The 23822-nt window shown below is 32.4% G+C and overlaps 2 protein-coding genes and 1 long non-coding RNA gene across 5 annotated transcripts; 2 read left to right on the forward strand and 1 right to left on the reverse strand.

Moving 5' to 3' along the window:
• The first annotated feature begins 6393 nt into the window (after positions 1 to 6393).
• Positions 6394 to 14213, forward strand: LOC108489763 (transcription initiation factor TFIID subunit 12b-like). Of its 2 annotated transcripts, XM_017794504.2 has the most exons (9): positions 6394 to 7168; positions 7972 to 8178; positions 9481 to 10071; positions 10176 to 10250; positions 11902 to 11980; positions 12519 to 12580; positions 12864 to 12899; positions 12985 to 13232; positions 13905 to 14213. In XM_017794504.2, the coding sequence occupies exons 1-8, from the start codon at positions 6494 to 6496 to the stop codon at positions 13162 to 13164; spliced, it is 1905 nt and encodes a 634-aa protein (XP_017649993.1). In that variant the 5' UTR covers positions 6394 to 6493; the 3' UTR covers positions 13165 to 13232; positions 13905 to 14213. The 2 variants fall into 2 exon arrangements, with proteins under 2 accessions (XP_017649993.1, XP_052875881.1); XM_053019921.1 differs by lacking the exons at positions 12519 to 12580; positions 13905 to 14213 and having other exon boundaries at positions 12985 to 13028.
• A 1327-nt stretch (positions 14214 to 15540) lies between these two features.
• Positions 15541 to 17021, forward strand: LOC108487266 (uncharacterized). The gene is made up of 4 exons (XR_008272071.1): positions 15541 to 15726; positions 15797 to 15859; positions 16623 to 16734; positions 16823 to 17021. It is a non-coding gene; the product is annotated as an uncharacterized LOC108487266 (long non-coding RNA).
• Positions 17022 to 17191: 170 nt separating this feature from the next.
• Positions 17192 to 18740, reverse strand: LOC108487265 (growth-regulating factor 5). Of its 2 annotated transcripts, none has more exons than XM_017791566.2 (4): positions 18563 to 18740; positions 17974 to 18421; positions 17561 to 17868; positions 17192 to 17457 (listed from the first exon to the last, which is right to left on the reverse strand). In XM_017791566.2, the coding sequence occupies exons 1-4, from the start codon at positions 18738 to 18740 to the stop codon at positions 17450 to 17452; spliced, it is 942 nt and encodes a 313-aa protein (XP_017647055.1). In that variant the 3' UTR covers positions 17192 to 17449. The 2 variants fall into 2 exon arrangements, with proteins under 2 accessions (XP_017647055.1, XP_017647054.1); XM_017791565.2 differs by having other exon boundaries at positions 17974 to 18424.
• Positions 18741 to 23822: the final 5082 nt, after the last annotated feature.

Here is a 23822-nt window from a genome sequence, read left to right on the forward strand (position 1 = left end):
GCCTGGTTTTTAATAAATTCTACGTTTTTGAGATCGTTGCAGCTTATCTAGCTAGCCCGTATCTCCGTTTTTGAAACTGTTATAGATTTTGAATGATGCCATTTTTGAATGCTTGGTTATTTATATGTTTTATGATAATTTATTAGTGTTTGAAGCTAGATATACAGGTTTTATAAAGTGACTTTTGACAAAAAGTGCGAATTAAGAATTAAATTGAGAAAAGTATAAAATTCATGGTTAGATGTGTGAATAAACTAAAAATATGGGCTACTAGTAGTATGGGTAAAATTCGGCTAGCGTGTGCTTGTCCTTAATTGCATGAATTTGCAATTTTATGTGATAAGGACTAAGTTACAAAAATGTGTAATAATAGGGGTAAAAGTGTAATTTTACCAAAATGTGTAAATTGTGTTAAATTGAATGAATTAATGATTAAATAAGTAAATTTTGTTATTATATAGATTGAGAAAAATGAGATTTGGATCTAGAACGAGGGAAAACAAAGTATCGGACTAGTCGATCCGTTCCGTCGTTTTAACGATGGAAGTAAGGTTGTATACTAATAAACGTATTTAAACTGTGTTATAAATGCTTATTTATTATTGAATTGAATTGAAATATATATATATGCTTATTTGTCATTGAACTGCTATGAATGTCAAATGAGCAACTACGAGCTAGAATCGATAGAGTTATGACATTCGAAAGTCCCATATGAACCTTAGGAATAGTATAGGATACAAATTTCATGACATTAAGATTATCGAGATGAGATTACATGTAAGACCATGTCTGAGACATTGGCATTGTATTGTGATTACGTGTAAGACCATGTCTGGGACATTGACATCGTTATATGATTTCGTGTAGGACCATGTCTGGGACATTGGAATCGATATGAGATAACATGTAAGACCATATCTAGGATATGGTATTGTATGAACTTTATGTGATATCCAAGTATCCTTAGCGATTCCGAAGGGTTCAACAGGCATAGTCAAGACGAGAATGAAAATACAATCAAATTAAGTGATACAGGTACATACAGAACCTATATGAGAATCAAATAAAGGTAATTTGGTAAGTTCTTAGTGTATCATGTATATGAAATGAGAAAGATTTACGTATATGTTTCATGCCAAAATGTATTTATTTGGCTATAATGATGTATGAAATGAATGATATGTTAGATGTGAGTTATAGTTGTTTTAACTAAATATACATATGGCACATAGTGTGCGAAACACTGTTATTTGATGATATTTCACATAATTCACTTGGCTAAAGAAAAGGTGATGAATATTGAATTGGATAAAGTTTATATATATAATAGCTTATGCATATAAAAATGTGAATGAATTGAAAAGAAGTATTCAAACTGTACGTGTTTTGAATGAATAAACTCATGAATATCTTGATTAACTATGTGCATGAATTCGAGATAGAATGGTGAAATCATATAAATTATATCATGTTTTGAATAATTGTTTAAAATGCGGTTATTTAATAATATGAGTTTATCACCATACGAGCTTACTAAACTTTATAGCTTACTTTGTTTTCTTTCCTATGTTTATAGAATTTCAGAGATTTGCTCGAGGTAGAAGTCATCGAAGATCTCATCACACTATCCAGCTATGGTTTGGTACTTAAAAGCTTTGTGATATTGGTTATGTGGCATGTTTTTATAAAGGTTTTGGTGATGTATTTGGCCATTTTATATGGCTTATTAATGACTTATGTTTGATGTGTAATTTTCCTTGTGTAATGGCATAATTTGGTATGGTTGGTGATGGTTCAAGATGATCATTTGGTCATTTGGTATATGTTGAGTATTTACTTATGAAAAGCATGAATTTGGACTTAATAAATGAATGCTTAATAGATGATTTATGAACCAAGCTTTGTGTGTGATTGATGGTAGTAAAAATACATATTGAAATAGGTTGTATTGATGAGTATGATATGTACTTTGGTATATGATTGAATAGGTGAGTATTGAGGAATGAATCATGCTAGTTGGTATGTGTTTGAATGTACAAATAGTATTGATTTGAGTAGTGAAATGGTTGAAGATGAAATTGCATGATTTGTATATGAATTGGCATGTTTTGGTTTCCTATAAGTGTATTAAAATGGTATGAAATGATGTGATTTAGGTATGCTTGAGGAGGGTGAGAAACGTGGCTTAAACTAAGCTTAATTTCACCCCACACGGTTGAGTCACACGCCCTGTAACTTAGTAAAACAAGTCAGAGAGTTACACGGCTTTGACACACGGGCGTGCCAACTGACCGTGTGTAACACACGGGCTAGCACATGGGCTTGTGGCTGGATGTGTGGCCAAGTTAGTAGACCCTCCAGATTTCACACGGTCGTGGCATACGAGTGTGACTTCGGCCGTGTGATGCAAGTCAGTATGTATGCCCTATTTCCACATGGCCTGTGACACATGTGTGTCTGGTGGTTGTGTGAGGCACACAGTCTGTTCACATGGGCGTGTGATCCCTGTATGCATGAAAATTTTTCTATGTTTCCCAAAGTTTTCAAATGTTATTGGTTTAATCCCGAATCTTTTCCAAGCATGATTAAAGGTCTTTTAGAGCCTTGTAAAGGACAATATGATTATGTTAGATTAATGTGTATGTGATATTGAATTCATGTATGTGAAATGTATGTTGTATGCTGTAATTGATCGGTAATACCTCATAGCCTTATTCCGGCGACGGATTCGGGTTAGGAGTGTTACATACTCACCATAGATTTGTTAGCTTAGTTAATAATCCATGACTTATTCAGCCATTATTTCAATCCATTTGCATTATTTCTAGTAAAAACGAAGAAAGTTAGTTTAATATTTTTATTTGGTAATTTAGATATAGCTCAAATCTTATTTTACTTGAATTTGCACTAATAGTTTCCGACTCCATTAGATCAGTAATTGTTTAACTTGTAATTGATTTGATAAACATATTTACCACTTTGACAATCTCTTAAGTTCAATCCTTGAAATACTTAAAGTGTTCTATTGTAACACTTATAAATATTAAATCTAATTTATCACACTTGCAGTAAAACTACTAAATATTTAAGTACAATAATGTTGGTTCATAGCTCAGGTGCACGCACGTCGAAGCGCAACCAACAGACAAACAATATGTGCATTCTAAAACAAAGAGACAAACTAGAAATATTTAATTTATTTTCCTACACTTAAAAGAAGACGTATGTCAACATTTGAATCTTACTCTTAGAGTCTAAATTTTCAATTGCAATAAAAGAAATATAAAAAGAATAAGTAAAAAAAGGAGTTGTTTTACATATTACAAATAAAAGAAAAGAATGACAACAACAAAATATGAACCCTAATATTCAGTATGACAAGTAGAAATTTAACCACATATCCCCAGTGATGTTGGCAACAAAAGTTGAGATATACAACAGTCCGAGTGTACTGATATCCACAAAGAACTTAATTGGTTTTTTAATTATTCTCGAAATTTATTTAACATTTTAGCCTTAAAAAATTAACTTGAAATGAATTTACATGTTAGTTGAAACTAATGCACCAAAATCCCTAAACCTTCAATTTTACCATTTCAGTTCAAGCTTAAACTTTTTCATAAAGATATATTTTTACATAAACTTTCATAAAGTGCCCTGACAAACCAAAAAAGTTTAGCACGCCATCGGCCCATAACACATATAAATAGTTCACTAAAAATTGCATGCTGTCTGAAAAAAGGAAGAAAAGAACATATACAAATATTCTAAAATATATAGATTAAATTCTGCCATTAGTCCCAGTATTTTATGAAAGTTTGGGATTTAGTCTTTGTAGTTCAAATTGGTCATTTTCAGTCATTGTACTTTTAAATTTTTAAAATTTTAGTCATCATGATAACTATTAAATTCATTAAGTTAAATTATGGTGTTTCCAAAATTTGATGTGGCAAAATATTATTTTGTGTGCAATACTATGTCAACTTGTTATTTCTATATATTACTCCCTAAAAAAATTACATTTAATGGACTAATGATTTTTATTTTTGTTTAGACTAAAATTTCAAAGTTCGAACAGGATAGGGACTTAAAAGGATCCAATTGAAGAATACGGGCTAAATTTACAACTGTATGCATAGTATAAGACTAGTATTTGAATTTGACCAAATAAATTTAACTACTATTATTTGGGTAAATACTAAAATTTAACTCAAAAAGTACAAGGACTTGAATTCACCTATTCGAAATTGATGAAATTAATATACATTGACTAAATCAACAACTTTCGTGAAGTACAATAACTAATAACATAATTTAACCATAGACATAACATGTTTTGCCTTTTGGAGTAATGTTGAAGTTGAACTTTTGCGTGTGAATTAACCAAATTTCCCACTAAGAAATTTTTTTTATGATCTCTTCTTAGGTCGAAGCCGAGCTCTCAACTGCTTTGTGTTTTGGATTTTGTATCCAATTTTAGAAAACAATTTTAAGAAAAATAGGAAATTATGCAAGTAAACAAATTTCATTTGTGAAAAATATTTTTTTAAATAGCTATTATTTCTAATTCATCATAAAACACGAAAAATAAATACAAAAAATTACTGTATTTAGTATTTGCGTTGCTTAATTTTTTTAAAGTATCAAATTTAGATACTTCCATCTTTTCAAGGTGTTTGATAAATAGTCAAATTCGATGTATTTTTAATAACAGGTGGAATAACAGGATTTCAACTTGTATTACTTGGCTTTAATTACTAATTTACGATTAATGAAATATTATAATAAATAATTATAGTGTATTTAATATTGTTGATGTAGTATATTTATGTTTTCAATTTTATTTATTTAAATCACAATTTAATCTAATTTTTCATTTTAATATCATACATATTTCATGTTATCATGATTAATTAATTTTAAATCATATGTCTTATTATTTATTGCATATTAATTTTAAACACACATGTATGTTTTAAATTAAATTAAATTTAATGTTTATCTTTAGATTAAATTTAATATTAAAATAATTAAATTTTATTTTAGTTGAACTCTCTAAACTCTCATTATATAAAAAGAGCATTCCATATTCGCGGTATGTGAATTCCATCTAGCCATTCAAGTTTATATGTTTCGCATCCCAAAACTACTATCACTCGATAGGGTCCTTCCCAAGTAGCTGACAACTTTCTTCTTTGTCCAATTGGTTAATTAGTTTCTACATTTTGCATCACTAAGTCTCCACCTAGTATTGCCTATTGTGAACTCTTGAATTGTTGGATTGTACCACTCGTTGAGCTCGTATTTTCATCCAGATAGATGCTTGTTCCCTTACTTCGTCTAGGAAATCAAGTTTCTTTCGGAGCTTTGCTTCATTGGTTTGATCTGCATAACAAACTACCTAATGTGTGTCTAGGCCAATTTTTGGTGGTATCACAGTTTCGGTGCTAAACATAAGATTAAAGAGGGTTTCTTTTGTCCTTGAGTGTGATGTGGTTCGCAAAGATCAAATGATACCTAGCAGCTCATCCAATCCATCTGCTTTTCGCGTCTTCTACCTTATTTTTTAGTCAATAAAGGATTTTCTTCATGGTGGCTTCTGCTTGACCATCTGCCTTATTCTTAATAATTATATACACAAGAAGCCTAATCTTATTGCCTTACAAAATGCACCAGTTTGTCAGCAATTAGGATTGTCCGCTATCATTACCAAGGAAAAATGTCCTTTTGGAGTTGGTGGTGCATTTACCATCGTCAAATTTGATCGTGTAATCATAAAACAAAAAAGTGATTGTTACACTAGTTGGGATCTCACCTTATTGAAGCTATATAAAAAATATAAGTATTAAAATGAAAGATGAGTTTTCACTCCATCTAATTTGATCCTATTCTAGTAACACTAGACATATTATTAAATATTGATAGAATCTAAGTTTAGTGACCAAAATGGATATAATTGTCAAAATTATAAACTAATGAAAAAATATAAATATTAAAATTAACCTAATTTCTAAATTCATGGGACAAAATTAACATTTCCCTCTAATTCAATAACTTAATTAGAATGAATGTATTAAAATTGGGGAGGAAGGGACGGGTTGTGGAGTGTAACTAACCTAGATAAAGGTCGTAAAGATTCGTGTCTAAATTCGGAAATTGGAGCAGTGAAAGCGAACGAGATTCATGCAACATTCCACAAAAACGACAGTGCCTTAGATACCTTAGAGTTAGTCACACACAAAAACCTTTGCTACTTCAATGTTATACAGTACTTTAGACCCCTGTTTTTGACTTTTGACTGCTTCTATCACCCAATCAATTCCTTTTCTTTTTTTTCCTTACGTGTACGCTCCAGATTCATTCTCTTCGTACACGTCTTTTCTTTTTCTTTTTTTTTTTAATAGGAAACGGAATTCCAATTTCACCTTGAATTAGCAATTTCAACTTGACGCAGAAACCATTAAAAATCACCCAAAAAAGAAACCCGGGAATGGCCGAAACGACTGCTGCTGTTGCTACTACTACATCTTCTACGCAATCTCCGAATCCCATGATGATGGACCCTTCACAACCGTCATCATCGGCGATGCCTACCCCTGCACCGCCGCCTCCCACGGCGGCGACTACGACTTCAAGAACGTTAACGCCTGCACCTTCAACAAATTCCTCAATTCTTCCTCAAAACAACAACAATCCTTCTCCTTCTCCTTCCATTGACCCTTCTTCACTGCAAAATCAACAGCAGCAGCAGCAGCAAATCTCGCAAATTTTGTCTCCACCTCTTCCCCAACAACAACAACAGCAGCAGCGGCAACAGCAAACACAGCCAAACGTTGCAGCTTTATCAAATTTCCAAATCCAGCAATCCCTTCAAAGATCTCCATCTATTTCACGCCTTAACCAACTCCAACAACACCAACAACAGAGCCAGCAGCAGCAGCAGCAACAACACCAGTCTCAATACAATAATGTTTTAAGGCAAGGGTTATATGGGCAAATGAATTTTGGTGCGTCAACTTCAGTTCAAGCTAACCAGCAACAGAACCAGCAGAATCAACAGATGGGCAATCCCAATTTATCAAGGTCAGCTTTGATTGGGCAAGGTGGTCATTTGCTCGGTGGTGCAGCAGCTCAGCTTAGTTTGCAGTCTGCGCTTTTAGCTTCGGTATGAATCTTTTTAGAGACTATTCTGGGAAAAAAAATTAAATTTTCTAGCTTTTGAAGGCATTTTCTTTTCGTTTATTCAGTGATTAGAAGTAAGAAATTTAATGAATTTGTTGCTATTGAAATCAACATCTTTTTGCTTGGAAGTGGGGAAGTAGTTTAGAATTATGCAGTTGCTATTTTGATTACTCTTTTGACCTTGAATTGGATGACTTATTGATGCTAAATCGTTTCTTCCTCTGATGATTGTTTTTTCTTGGATATAATTTTCAAATTTGGATGCAAGTTCCATATTGATTTTCTGAACAAATTTCAAGGTGCAATTTGCATTTTAAAGCGTTTTTTTTTTTTTTGTCTTCTTTTGCTTTTCCTTGGCATTATGTTAGTTAATGTACTTGAGATTTTATTGTCAGCGAAAGTTGGGCTTAATTGATGATTGATGTTTACTGTTGGTTACTGTCATGAATCTTGGTAACTCAAGTTTAAGTGGTGCTCGCGAGTGGTTTCCTTGCTTATTGATGGTTACAAATGCACTATTTCTACTCCTTCAGAATTTTGGAGTAGCTAATGGGTCCAGAGCAATTTAAATTATGTTTTAGTCTTTTAACCAGCTAAAGTTATATGATTATGTTGATGTCTTGGAATGAACTTAGTTTTCATTTTAAATTCCTAGTAATGAAAATTTTAATGGTAATAATCTAACCATTGCAGAGTGTATTACCAGATAGGGCTTAATAGAGAAAGTTCTAACCAGTTTCATGTTTATCTTGCTTATTCTAAACTCAAATGAGTTTTTTGATGTAGCCGAGGCAAAAAGCTGGAATGGTGCAAGGATCTCAGTTTCATCCTGGAAATCCAACTGGGCAATCTTTGCCAGGGATGCAGGCAATGGGGATGATGAATTTGGGCTCACAACTAAGGGCTAATGGAGCTCTTTATGCACAACAGCGGATAAATCAGGGACAGATGAGGCAGCAGTTATCACAACAAACTCAACTGACATCTCCTCAGGTATTGTCTCTTCTGATAATAATGTATTGACCATTTTCCCTTTAGTGAGTAGAGAAACTAATGCTTTTTCTCTTTCATTTTCTTTGTTCTTTATTAAGTCATTGTCGTTGGTAGGTGGCATGCATTTTGTTTATCTAATGACATGAAGGTTAAATTCCACACTTGTATAAAGATTTACTATTTATTTTAGTAAAAGAATCTTTGTGATGTAATTTTGAGACTTCAATTCGCCTCACAAGATTAGTCTTTTTGCATCATGGTGGTCTTTACTTTTGGAAAACATTTCTTTTCTATTCTTAATATCTGCTCAACTTGGATCAAGAAAAATTCTAATTATGTGTTCTTGTAACTGGAGAATTTCAGATTTAGGTTGTTTATACTTTCTGAAATATGTACATGAATAAAACCTAAGAAGTGAAACAGAAATTGTTTCATCTCCTTGGATACCACCATGACAACAATTTTTTGAGGTTATTCCAAATTGGGTTTTAGTAACTGTTAGCAAAGTTCCACTATTGTATATATTAATAGTAACTATGTTTAAATTCTCACGGCAAACAACATTTTTCTTTTGGTCTAGACTTTAGACCTTGGAGGTAATTTGAACGACCTATGAGACATACTCCTTCACTTTTTTTTAATGGAAAATGAGATCTTCAGTTGTAACTTACAAAAACTGGATTGTTATGACCTTTCATAACATTCATCTGAACTTTCTTTCCCTTTACATGCAAAGATAATTGAATGTGTAAGTAAAGGTGCATGGGCTTCATCATTTTTGAATATCTTGGCTGCTGGTGAAGACTTGGAAATGAATGCTATAATTTTGAAGTTAGATAGCCATTCATATTGTTTGATACACTTCTTTCTATTGTAATTTGGCAGGATTAGAATCTTATCTAAGATGTTTTAACAGCTTTTACATTTTCTGCAAAGAGATTTGGGTGTTGATAAATGATTGCACATCTTTTGGTGTATGATTAATGATTATTTGTGTTTGATTCCCTCAAAATGCTTTTATTGGAGATGACCTAAATTTCTTAGGCTATACTGGGGAAATGCAAGATTACCTATGGCATCCTATTTTAACTGCTAATAAGCTAAAATAAAACCAAATATGTTAGAGTATCCCTTTAATTGCCTTTTTATTTTTGGACCTGTCTTGTTATGCCATTGCCTCCTTTTGTGAAAAATTTCCGTGTGTAAGCAATATTTAAGTGGTTCTGTGATGAAGTTTCAAAATGTCTTCAATTAATTTGCGCGCGTTACCTCAGTATGCAATATCCACTCTGTAAACTACAGGTTCAAAGCTTACCAAGAACTTCTCAAGCCTTCATCAACTCTCAGTTATCAGGGCTGGCTCAGAATGGACAGGCAGGTATGATGCAGAACTCTCTCTTGCAGCAACAGTGGTTGAAGCAAATGCCGTCCATGTCTGGCCCAGGCTCACCCTCACTCCGCCTTCAGAGGCAATCACATGTCCTCTTGCAACAGCAACTGGCATCTTCTTCTCAGTTGCACCAGAATCCTATGTCCTTGAACACTCAACAGTTGTCTCAGCTCGTACAGCAGCAATCACAAATGGGGCATCCTCAAATGCAGCAGCCACAGCAACATCAGCAGCAGCAGCAACAGCAACTACTGCAACAACAGCAGCTACAGCAACATGCTCAACAACAATTACAACCACAACAACCACCATTGCATCAACCCCAACAGCAGCAGTCTCCTAGGATGTCTGGACCAGCAGGCCAGAAAACTCTCAGTTTGACAGGATCACAGCCTGATGCAACTGCATCCGGTACAACCACACCTGGGGGAAGTTCGAGCCAAGGAACTGAGGCGACCAATCAACTTCTTGGAAAGAGAAAGATACAGGATCTGGTTTCACAGGTTTTTCCTGCCTTTAACTTTTTGTTTTTTCATTCTTATTTCTTAGTTCAGATGGTTTTCTTCTTTTGTGGTGAACTGTGACATTATCTTTTGGCTGTGCTTAGGTTGATTCGCAAGGTAAGCTTGAACCAGAAGTTGAAGATCTACTTTTGGAGATTGCTGATGACTTCATAGATTCTGTAAGGCTCTACTTTAAGGCTTTATATTTGCCTTTCTTCGTTTAGGGTCATGGCTTGGGTATATGCATCTGTCATTCATAGTTTTTAGTTTCTAGTGGTCTTAACATCAAATCATAAAATAAATAATGCCAGAGGCTCAGCTGTTGTAAGTATAGATGACACAGAATTGGAGCAAAGAAAGCGGAAGAAAGATCAAATTCAAGTTGTTCGACTCGAAAAGGAAAGATTTGGATCTGATCCGAAAATGAGAAATAAACAAATTTAGTAATAAAGAGATTGAAAACAATAAAAGAAGAAATTTAAGAAAAATAAAAAATAAAAACATAAATAAATTAGAAATAGAAATTAAAAAAAGTGAAAAAATATTCAAAATAATAATTAAATAGTGAAAATATAGATTAAAGTAAAGTGGAAGATGGAATTATAAACCGATGGATATGATGGATAGAAGGATAAATGTCCAATTGAACCATTTGAGATATAAATCCTAACAAACTCAATTAATAGCTCTAATCAATCCATCAAGAAAATAACTCAATTAATGGCTCTAATCAACCCTCCATAATCCTTGACAAATTGAAAGGTGAAAATGAATCAAGAAAAAAACTACTAAAAATCACAAGAAAGGAATCTTGCATAATAAACAAATTTCTAGAGTTGAAAATTTTATTAATGAAAAACAATTGTCCAAATTGTGTATAATGCAAAGGCTTATATATAGGTTAGCTGAGCAAATCTAAACTAAACTTTCTTGTTGACATAAAACTCCTAAATAACTTAAAATACTTAATAATTATAAAAAAATTCGGAATAATAAAATAATAAAATAATAAGAGCTGATAAATACAATATTGAGCTCATATATAATAAAAATTAATTCTAAAGCCTGAACCCAATAACATTTAAACTCGAATTAAAAGTCTGAAACTCGTAATTCTCTATCATAACTCATCCAGAAAGTCTACTCGCGCAATCTTCATTAGAACAGTCATAACTTGAGCTCCCGAACTCAAAATCGAGTGATTCAAAGTGCGTTTCGAAGCTAAGAGATAAATTTTTGAACACCATGAAGACATCTTAACCAAGAAATGTCTGGATCCCATCCAAAATGTAGTCGCAAGACTGATGATTTCCCAAACTTGAAAATTGGTAGCTTCTATAAATGGAATTTAATAAATTTCACCCCATCTATGCATGTATTGATAGACATGGTTAGCCTTGGGGTATTGTTGATGTTAAATGTAGCTTGAATATTTTTGGAACATCCTTTAAGAACTCCATGAATCTCTTCCTGCAATATTTTGTGCTTAGCCTGAAGAGAAAATGTTTGGGCTCAAAGTGGATGGATTGGGAGATATTGAGTTTATCTAAGTTATTTTATTTCTATGAATAGTTATAGTACGGAAATAGTGTTTCAATTTGTAACTTTGTAATCAAATTTTAGCTTTTCTATCAGTTAGTGGCAGCTAGCCATTACTCACAGCTATACAATTTAACTGTCCATATGCACTGTTGTCTTATTCTTTTTCCTTTTCAGTCTTTCTTCTTATTCTTCTCTGTGTCCTCCTTAGTCCTTCCATTCAGTACGTTCATCAGCTGTTAAGTAATAATCTTCTTTGTTTAGAGCTTACACCTTTTCACTTGTTTTCAGGTGACTACATTTGCATGCAGTTTGGCTAAGCATAGGAAATCGTCAACATTAGAGTCCAGGGATCTCTTGCTACAGTTAGGTTTGTGCTTCACTATTTCGCATTTAGTTGGAAGAGTTATGTGTTGATGTTGTGATATTTGGTTACTGTTCTTACGTTTTATTAGATGGGGTAAATTTTGGAATATCTAGGTTTTGCATGTTTTGAGGTTGCCATACATAACATGTCATATAAGCTATTGTTTTCCGTGATGAACCTTTGTTCTCTGATTTCTCTTTTTTGCATAATTATGCAAAGTTACTTTGTGTTTTCATATAAGTCAGAAAACACAAGCTTAAGCTTACACTTACAAGTTACAACTATATACATCGTGTGGCTGGTGGTCAGTAGAATTTCAGATAGATACTATAATCCATGCTTAATCTTTTCCTTCCAAGAGTTGCTTCCAATGCTCTCTTATGTAAATTTTGATAAATTATGTATTACTTTACTTTCAATAGTGCAGTATGACAAAAGAGTTTAGATGTCGAGGCCCCATAAGATAGCCTATTTTAGTTTCTTCATACTTTAAGTGAAGCCAATGGAGCTATAATGGATGTTATACATGGGATATTTGCAGAGAGAAACTGGAAATTGCCTGTTCCTGGATTTTCAAGTGAAGAGCGGAATCAAACAAGTCCAGTAAGCATTTCTGTTTGTTGTTTATGAGATAGAATTGTCTTCAATGTATGTGAATTCCAATTTCTTTTTCAGGGTTAGGAACTCTTAGTTCAACACCTTTCTTTGGTAGTCAAAATATAGTTTCTGGATATTTGTCTTTCACATTTTACTTTGCCCGTTAGATTGAAACCTTTTGAACTATCTTCTCTGGCGCACTTTTTGCTTTATATGAAAGACTTTTTTTATTTGCAAAAGAAGAAAGAATACAATTGACGATGCTGAATTTTCTTTTTAAAACATGCAGTTATCAAGTGACCTGCACAAGAAGCGTCTTGATATGGTGAGTGAAATTTTTGACAAAAGCATAAAGTATGTCTTACTCTCCTACAGCATTAAAACTTCTTTTATGCAAATTACTTGATTAGGTACGAGCGCTTATGGAATCATCACAGCCTGAAACAAATGCAAATAATCCTAAAGAAATGATACGGCAAGGGCTTGGTAACCCAGTCAGTGCAAACCATTTATCGAGACCTTCGCCAGGTTCTGAGCAGTTGGTTTCACAAGCAGCTGGTTCACAAATGCTGCAGCAAATAACTCGGTAATAACCGACAGAATTTTTCATTCATAATGCGGACCCAATTCAACCTGCCTGTCTATCTGGATATCATAGGTGAGTAATGTGATTCACTTTAACTAATGGTTTGGTGTCTCCTCTTCCATTTGCCAGTCTCCAAATAGGTATTTATTTTATTGTCTGTTCATCTATGGACATGTTGAGCATATGGAATCCATGCTAGGATGTATCACATGTCTACTACCTTCTCCACATAGTGGAGCTATGAGCTTGAAGGAAAAAATACAGGCATGGTATGATGGAAAATGGGCTTGTCTTGCCTCTATCTTTCCCGGGATTCTTAAGCCTAGTTCAATTGTCTTGTCTCAATTAACTCATTGAGTAGTGATTCTAATTGAATGAGTGGTTAAGCTCATTCAACCAGTCAAATGGGCTAAACTCTGATTTTCTTTCGAATGAGGGGATTTGGCTTATCAGCTGGCTCTACTCGTCTTTACTCACAATTGTGACAACCTGCTTGAAGCAGTATTAGTAAACTCATTACAATGTCATCTTTTTAGTCTAATGAACCAGATAGAGATTAATTCTGAATCATGTCTAGCTGCTGATCTTCCCTAAAGACATGGTTCGATGCTGTCTTAAATCATACTACGTCAGTTCAATTCTGTCTTAAATCCTACGATGATGTCCTTAAATATTCTTGTCGATATAGTCAATTATTATTATCATTCATTTCGTAACTAGCCTTGTGAACTGCCTTGTTTGCAGGTTATAATATATAGTTAAAACTGAAGCTTTTAAGCTGTAGTGGATTGACTAAAAGAAAAGGTTGTAATTACTTGGTAAGTATCAGAGACATGATGGAAGTACAACTGTTAGAATTGATTTACACCATTTGATCATCTAATTTATCATTTCTATTCATGATTTCTGTTGGTAACTGGGTTTAGGTTAGTTTTCATGATTGTAGTTGGTCCCTCATTTGGGTTTTGGACAATATATATATATATATATAGGTTGTCAAAAGCACATTGATTCAGTGATTGAGTTTCCATCTATTGGATTCAAAAGAAGAAACGGTTTTTTTTTTTTGGTCTCCGACCTTTAGTTATCTGGTAATCACATTGGTCCTGATTAAATCCAAGTTAAGCCAAGTCAAACTCCTAAATGGGGAGCTAAAGTTCTTTCAATGTTGTTTTCTTTATTTATGGGACTCAAACTTGAAACTTTGAAAATGTTAAAAAAAAATATTAAGCTTGTTAATAAAAAATGATATTATCTAATCACGTGTTATTCTTAACGTGAAAATATCGAATTTTAAAAAAATTACTCTTGTACGGTCATTTTATTTTGAATAAGGATTTTTATGCAAAATGATACCTGTCGGTAATTATCAGTTAGTAAAAAAAACCATTCGAACAGTAAAAAATATTTTTTCTTGATTAATTGTTGAAAGTCCTGGCGGGAAGCCAACAGTAACCTCCAAAATTATCATCACTCAAAGAACATTAACTTATTTATTTAAGAAGAAATCATTTAAGTTTAATAAAATGTGATAATCAAACTATACAAGTATCGCAGTAGAAACCCAACAGTTTGCAGAAATCCAATAGTAATTCAAGGTTTGTTTTATTTAGGGATGTTAATGGGTAGGACGGGCAGATTTTTACCGCAATTTTATTTCGGCTCTTAAAAAAATTCTGTTTCGAACCTGAACCAAAATTTAATTGGAGATTAAATTATTCGTTGTCTGGATAGTCCTTTAAGAAGGTGAGCTCATAAGTGATCTTATTTATTCAAGCATCTTCTAAATTTACCATATGTCTTGTCACGAATGGAAGTATAACACATATCATACAAGACAAAAACGGCTTGAAGTTATAAAATCAGGCATCTTCTAATTATGTTTTGAATGCCATTGTTATTAGTTCTAATTGCACTATGTACACTGTAATCGGGAGATCCTTTTCGCTTTGGCAATTTGGGCTTTCTCATTGAACTCTGAGTTTCTTGACTTAATTGCTTTGAGAAACAACTGGTATTCGGATATGGTATTTTAGAATTCGAACTTGTCCAGATGAATGGCTTCAACAGTATTTAAAGCAATTGCTAACCTGATGAACTTGTTTTGATGGCGCACTAGGTAGTTTAGCTTGCGCAAAAGTAAGTTGCAATTTTTTTTTATACATTTTCTAAACTGTCCATCAACCTCCAAATCCTAATAATTATATTGGAGGAATATTACACAGACTCAAACCCCAACTTTCAGGAAGCTGCTGCAACAGCAGCAGTATTCAATCGGCATAAGTTGTACGGGTTTTAGTTGGTGGTGCAATTGGAGTTTTGTGACTGTGCTTCACTTGAAACACTCTCTTAGATTATGTTCTTGAGTATACTTTAGTCCAATCTTTCAGGTTTTCTGTGTGAAAATAGTATAAACTATCCATTTTTTGAGCTATATTTTCTCATTCAAACTCTTCTCGCATGTAATGGTTGTCATAAAATGTAATGCATCTCCACAGATACCCGGAACTGACCAATTTGCTAAAGTAATCGATTTTCTACGTTGGCACTGCACTCGGATACCTTGGTAATCTATTTTCATCTATACTTCAATCTGTTGCTTGCAAAGTACTAATTTCTTAGCTCTTGTTTTGTAGTTGGTGTATGTCAACAGCGCCTTCTCACCGAACGCAGATGAATTGGTGATTGACCTATTTAATGTAAGTTGTACTACTTAGATACTTCCTCTTGCTGATGTTAGTCTTAGGATTAACTCTTTTAGAGTCTTTATAGATTCTTTAAAGAGGGAACTGACTTGCATATTTACTTTCATGACTAGCTTTTTCTCCCTGTAAACACAAACCAGAATAGGAAATAGCAAAGATATTTATCTTTAGACTGTATTCTTTTATGTGAATATGTCATCATCAAAGACGCAAGATGGTTTTCATTTAGACATGACAATGACAAAAATCAATCTACCTCCTACTTCAGGGCATTAACTTGGGCATATATCATATGCTTTTTCTAGATTTTTGTGCCTTAATGTATAGAGATAATTGTTTATCAACTCTGCAACCATTTCCTTTTATCTGAAATTGACATTTGGGCCCATAATGGCAGAATCGAATGAATTTTCACATGAAATGGTCCATTATTTTACAGGCTCAGTAGATTGGTCTGAGTATTCTGACAGAAATGGTCATTGCATTGAAAATAGATTCTCTTACACATTACATCAATTGTATTCAGTATCCACCATTTCTACATATCACCTATTGGACAATGGAACTGAGATGATGAGAGTTTTTCTTCACTTCTTGCATGATTACTGAAAAATGAAATGAATTCTTTTTCTTAAGTGGATGCCACCCCATTACTTGCTTGCATCTCCTGACAAATTTTCAAAATACACAAACTACAGAAATTTCATTGCTGATGTTTATCTGTTACTATAACCAGATCTGCGTTTGCATTTTTCAGAATTTTGGTTTTGATGGTAAACTGGTGGTTAATTATGCCTGTTCTATGGCATGGGGCTAAGTCTTGAGACTATGGGATCTGCTGAGAGTCTGATATAAAAGCTGTCAGCAATGTAAAATATACTCACTCATTTGTTTCCTAAAATTCTTCATTATGCATAGTGCTTTCAGAACCATCCTTTTTAATATTGCCTTTTCCAGCTTTATCTCTGAAACAAGGGTTCTTCTGTAGCGGATACTACTTTCACACAAGGAAGGCAATATTATTGATGGTATTCAAAATCAGCTTATGTTAATGGTTCAACTCATTATCGTTGGTTTGTAATTCAAGCCAAAGGGTTTCTGTTTGTAATTTTATTTAATATTTATCTATTGCTAGCTTATCTTGGTTTCAGGAAAAGTTTTTAGCAATAATTGTTATAAATTTCAGTGCTGGGAATATATGATGAGCAATACAATGTCCATGGCATACAGTGCTTAGAAACAAAGTTCTGATTTCACATGCTTTATGGGCCATAAAGCAATGGAATTTATTTTATAATACAAAGCAGAAACCTAAAAGGAAATATCTTACTTCATAAGGGCGATTCTGTAGTCAAAGAAACGAAGTATTACATATTCGAAACATGTTTCCTCCAGGGAAGAAGATAAAAAGTAGGTTATCAGAGTGGGTGACAGCAACAAATAGATAAATCTTCCACTGGCCCTACATTGTTTGGTTTTTCACAACTTTTTCAGAACAAAGCAATCCTAGCCACAATTTCAACAGCTAAGGTATTGAAATTGACCCTTCATTCAAGTGCTTTTATTGATTCCATTATTGAGACCTCAACTATCTGCAGGAACCAAAAAGATCCGGTGTGAGCAAATGGACAAACAAACATTTGTACTAGATGTGAAAAAAACCAAAAATGATGGGTGAAATTGAAAAAAAATTGCCTGATTGGACCCTGGAATTGGATGCAAGATCAAGCCAAGAACCATTGTTGTTCCCTTGTGTCCAATCCCCTAAAAATTGGTGGACTGGTTTTTGAGTTCCTTCATCCTTTTCTAACTTGATTGGCTTAGCTGACTTGATATCAGTACCTAAAACGAAGCATTGCTGCCCCTGCTTTGAACCATTGTTGTCACCAAAGCTTTGGACCATTGTCAGTGGCTGATAAGAATCAGATACAACTCTTACACTCGCTGAAGCTTCGGGGAAGAAAGATCTTTCATCAACACCTTCCCTTGTTCCATGAACATACCTATTTATAAAGAACAAAACAACTTTTTACTGGTATTACAGAATGATGGCCAAGTAAAGAAAAAGATTATTCGATTAATCTACTTTTAAGCTATAAAAAAGAAACCTGTAAAGTTTATCAGTCTGAGGGTAATCAATTCCAGTTCCAGAGTCTAGGAAATGATGAGATGGAACTGATAAGCCTGAACCATGAAGTCTCGTAGAAGAATGAGAATAAAGAAAGGGGTCGAAATGGGTGAAGTTTTCAGTAGCCATAGGAGAAAAAGAGAGAGAAGAACTTGAAGTGGGAAGGTTACTGTTGATTGATGGGAAAGATGGTGAAAGGATGGAAGCTGCTGCTGTTGTTGGTGGTGCTGGTGGTGCTGTTGATGATGATGAATTAGCTTCCACAGGCTTTCTTGAACGGTTCCTGCCTCTATGCATGTGCCTCTCACAGTACTTGGAGTCTGGGTAAGCTTCTTTGGAGCACCTCCATTTTTTTCCATCAGTTCTCCTGCACCTCCCCGGCTCTGGGTCTGGTTTTCTGCCAAAACCCACCTGAAAACAGCCCCACCCTGCTGCAACCACCACAAGGCACCATCATTTTAATTTTTTGACCAAAATCATTCAACAATAAAAGTGTAACTCACATACAAAAAGTAGTGCAACTCCAATTTGTTTTTTTGTTTTTTTTTGTTTTTTTTGCAGATACTTACTGGGTTGGTGAGGGAAGAGGTGTGAAGCCAAAGAAGAATCAAAGCTTGTTTTGACAGAATAAAGGAGTTGAGGTGGGATAGGAACTCCTGAAACCATGTATTTGAAGATGAGAGCTTGGTGTTCAAGCTCTTGCCATTGATTTGGAGTGAAAAGGTACTTATTTCTGGCACTAATCATGTTTAAAAGTTGAAAAAAACTAAAAACGAACCCCAAAAAAATTATTTTATCTTATGATTCTCTGATGGAACAATAAGAAGAACAAACAAGACCCAATCTAAAGAGCTCTCTGAAATAGGGGGGTTATTGCTTCTGCTTCTGCTTCTGCTGCTTTTAATCTGTCTGACATCTTCACACACAAAAAATCTATAAAAGAAAAAGAACAAATACAGAAATACCAGTAATATTATGATATACATTATTAGTGTATAAAATTGATGTATTCATTGTTAATTATTAATATTATTTATTTTTAAGAATGATTATTGGGATATTGAGGATTTTTAATAAAATGTTATTCTGTGTTTCTACATTTATATATCGATGTATTAAGTATAAATTTATCGTATTATATTATTGTACATACGTAAAGGAAAGAAGGTGACTACTGAGTAATAGTACTGACTTCATGCACGCACATATGCCCTTTTGCTGTCTCCACCTCTTTTCTCCTTGAAATGAGTGCCCATCTCATTTTGCAAAGCTGCTAAATATTTATTATTTTTTTCTTTTTTAAGCGGGGGTTTGGTTGATAGAATCTTTAGTTATGTTCTAAAATCATATTATGTAATATTTAAATTTTAAGTATTTTCATCGTTTCGTAATTTAACTTTTAAATAATATTAAGATGTTGTGATATAAAAGGTGTTTAGTTCGTGAATCTTAAACAACGTTTAGAATGTAAAATTATTTGTAGAATATAATTTTTTTATTTGATTGAAATGTAATATGTTTGGTTAATAGAATATATTATTATCTAGAAACAAATTTTATTAAAGTGTTTGTATTAAAAAAATTTAATTTTGTAAGTTAAATATGTTTTAGTTTTAAATTGTTCATAAAATTAAAATAATTTAGAAAGTTCATTTTTATTATATCATTTTATCATATAAATTCAATTCAACAATAATTTTTAGTTTATTTTGGAGAATTTGATTTGCTTTTAATATAAAAAGAAAAAGTGAAAGTAAAATAATAAAATGGAGCTTTAAATTTTATGTTCTAATTAATATGATTTGGGGTTCCCAAAACCCAATTTGGGTTCTTTTATAAAATGTTAATGTTTATGGCAATTTGGATTTTGTTTAATAATGTAAGTTATTATAGCTTTATTTGTAAATTTTGTAAAGTTATTTTCTTTATATGTTTTTTTTTTGGAAATAAAAGCCTCCACTTTTATTATCTTACATAAAAGTTTAATAAATAAGGTTAAAATAGCTTACATTATTACCCAACAAAACCCAGATTGACATAAATATTAACAATTTAAAAGGAACTCAGACTATTTAAAAAAATCTAAACCCTTAATAAGATAGATAATTTGGAAAATTATATTATGAATTTTAGTTTCACCTCTCTTTTCATATTAAATAAACTATCAGTTTAATGGTTGTTGAATTGAATTCATATGATAAAATTAAAGTGTAATAAAATGAATTTCTCAATTTATTATTTTTAAGAAAAATTTAAGATTAAAAATGTTAAACTTATAGAAAAAACGAAAAATTATATAATAAAGACAATTTAGTAATATTTGCTTTTAGGTAATATTACATTTAATCAACTAATCACATGAAGCTTAAATTATAGTTAAATAAACTAAATAAATTAATCTTATATTCCATCCGTAATCTTACATTTCTATAATCTTATTACAAGACATAATTTAATATTTGGTAAATCAAATACACCCTTAAAACATAAGAATTAATCTTCACTATAGTTGTTGGATCCGGACTAGCTGATCGAATATTTAGACTAAGAACTGCTTGGTATAATGATTCGAACAAAAAGATTGAATCGATTGCACAATGAATCACTTGAATCAAGTGTATATTATGCGTGCATAAAAATTAGAAGTATTATAAGAGAAAATAAATGTTAAAATTTATCTTAACTAACAAGTATCAATTATAACTGTAAGTTACATTACATTTTTAAGAGGAAGATTCGGTCTAAATTTTAAAAATAATATTATTAAGAAAACAATTATAAATATTGAAAGGATTAATATTCATGAAACGTAAAATGGATATGAAAAATATATTAATTTGAGTTAACGATTTTTTTGTTTTTTCTAATGAGAAAAGTTTTACCTTTCCTCAAATTCATTACTATTGATATGCTCGAGATAAGATTATACTTTTAGAGTATAATTTCATTTGTTTTATGTCTGAGAATATTTGTGTTGAGGATTATTTCAACTTTGTTTATATGGAAGATTGTTAGTGAAAGGACATTTCTTCTCATTTTGCTTTGGATTGAGTTATGGTTAGGCTATGGATCCTAGTGTATATGTTGTTGTGTTCGGTCTTATGAACCACCTTAGGTTTGGGCCTACATGCTTTTATCGCTGGATGTTACTTGAGCTACATGTGTTACAAGGGTTATGATGAGTCACGGAGTACGTGACAACCTTTCATTAGTTGTTGTGATTTTTGGCAAACGTGCAGCGGTGGTGCTAAAGTCATGCACGGAGTGGGTGTAGAGATCCCCATTTTTTCTGTAAATAATGAACTTTGTTTCCTTCTCCTTCACTTGATCGGGTTTCCAAATATCTTAAAAATATCCATTTTTAAAAATTTTATGGTGTTTTTCTTTTTTGGTTGCTTTTTTTAGTTATGGTTTTTTGTGGCTTGAGGGTAGTGAGATTCCTATGGGTTTTTTCACGTTGCTTAGGTGAGTTTCTATTTTTGTAAGTCGAATACTGATTTTGCACTTTGAGTTGCTCCACGGCCGGGGGGTGAGTGGTGGTGTCGTGTGGAAGAAGAGTAGGTGAGTTATTTGTCAACGACGATGCCTTTGATTCTTTGAATGTATGATGATGGAGGAAGAGATGAAGGTGTTTCTGGGAAATTATGAGTTCTTGGGGAGAATTTGTTGAGTGCGATTTTTATGCTTGTGTATGCCTTTGAGGTCGGATTCCACCTTCATTTGCACCCTGCGTTGCAACAATTGGTACAATCTTGTAGCGTTGCTTTATCCGACAACCCAAAAATCTATTTAAATTATACCGAACCCCTAACACTCAACTTCACAAACAACTTTCCGCCTCAAAAAATAGCAGATTAGCAACCCTTGGAGTAGAGGCTTATTCCGCCATATCCGCCAGTTAATGGACTGCTCAACCATTAGACTTGAAAATCACTTCCTTATACATCATATCCCACATTCAAAAGACATAACAATCCGTGTCATTTATGCATCGTTATATATTATTCTATGGCTTATAAATTTTATTATATTATATATTTTCTTCAGAACCTTCATATATATTATTATTTAAAAAAATAGTGGTTGAATCGGTGTTAACTAACTAAATCTTGGGACTAAAAACAAGGATGATCATGCATCCTGTGCTATAAGCTTAAAACTAACTTATAACCTCTATTCCTGGCGCCTGAGATTAGGCACTTATCGATACCCTTGATGCTCTTAGATGCCATTCATCCACATCTTCGGATTGCACTACAACAATTGCTTACATCTGCAAAATTGACAAGCTCGAAGGCACGAGCTAAGAAGATGCCAATGTGATATTTTCAACACTTGTGCATGCTAAAAGCATTGACCAAGGTCTTCTAGTTCCGATGGAATTGGTTCTACCCATCACTTGCCTAAAAAAGAGACAAAAAACTTTAACCAAAAAAAACTAAACTTACACTACTACAATTTTTGTAATTTCAAATGTTATAAAAAATGTTAATTTATCGTGTCTTAAAATGATATGACAAAAAATGCCACCCAAGTTTAAGAATACTCTTATTTTAGTTATTAAAATAATAATAATCTCAACTTTGTTACCATTGTTTAAAAAAATTTAAAGTTGTAGCCATTCCAACATTAAAATAAATTTGGTCCCATAATTTAATGTTAATGACACATTTCATCTTAGTTTTAAAATTTTTAATAAATTTAACCTTAAGCATCTACCTATTTTATCGGTTCGAGTCTTTGAGCTTATTAAGAGTTACTATCTTTATTATCATCCCAAAACTAAAATCATTCAAACTGGATTGAATTCGGAAGTGATCATAATACCAATCTAAAGAGAGACATTAGATAGATTAACCTATAATCTATATAAATTGATTGAATCAAACTAATAAAATTAATTGAATTAAATTTCTATTTTTTAAATTTTTAATAATTTATTTAATTAAATTAGTAATCGCCACAAACGATTCTACCACCTAACTTTGGGCCGACATAAACAACGAGAAGGATGAGCAACCTAAGGTCTATGCCTACCGTTATCCGATCTTTCTCACAATCCTTCACAGTTATGTAACATAAACTTTATGAAAATAATTCCAAGGCAACACATTTTGTGAAGGAAACAGTTTCTCAACATCTTTGCCTCAACGTTATATTTTGTTTCTCCGTCGTGTGTCGGAGTGGGAACACTTCCCGGTGCCGTTTAACCAACCTATTGATGCCATGACACCTTTCTTCACCACCATTTTCGCCTTTTTAAGCTCCTTTTAAGGTAATAAAATTTATTTCGATCAAATTAAAAATAACAATGATGATGGAATTAATTATTATAGTAGTGAGATTGAATACGGTAACAGTGAGATTAAAATTAATAGTAAAATATGTATTTAAATTCAAATGCAACGGTGAGATGAAATTAAAATTAAAAAAATATTAAGAAACTTAAATTAATATATATATATCCATATATAATAAACAATTAAATTTTTATTTCTATTTATATAAATTAATAAATATAAATTAGAAGTATTTATGTTAAATAAAAATTAAGACATATTAAAAATATATTAAGTAATAAAAGATATATTAAAACTAATTAAATAAATTATAGGAATGTTAAATAATTTATAAATTACAATTAATAAAGTAAAATAGAAGTGAGGGTAAATTAGATTTTTTTTCTCTTGCCATTCAAATTCAAACGCAATTGGTTAAATTGGTTGGACAGTAAATTGATGAAGATATCAATCTAGAAATAAATATTAAATTAATTAATTTAAGAATCAATATAAACTAATTAAATTGAACTAAAAAATCGACTGAATC

This window comes from Gossypium arboreum, chromosome 10 (assembly GCF_025698485.1).
Source record: "Gossypium arboreum isolate Shixiya-1 chromosome 10, ASM2569848v2, whole genome shotgun sequence".
Lineage (NCBI taxonomy): Eukaryota > Viridiplantae > Streptophyta > Magnoliopsida > Malvales > Malvaceae > Gossypium > Gossypium arboreum.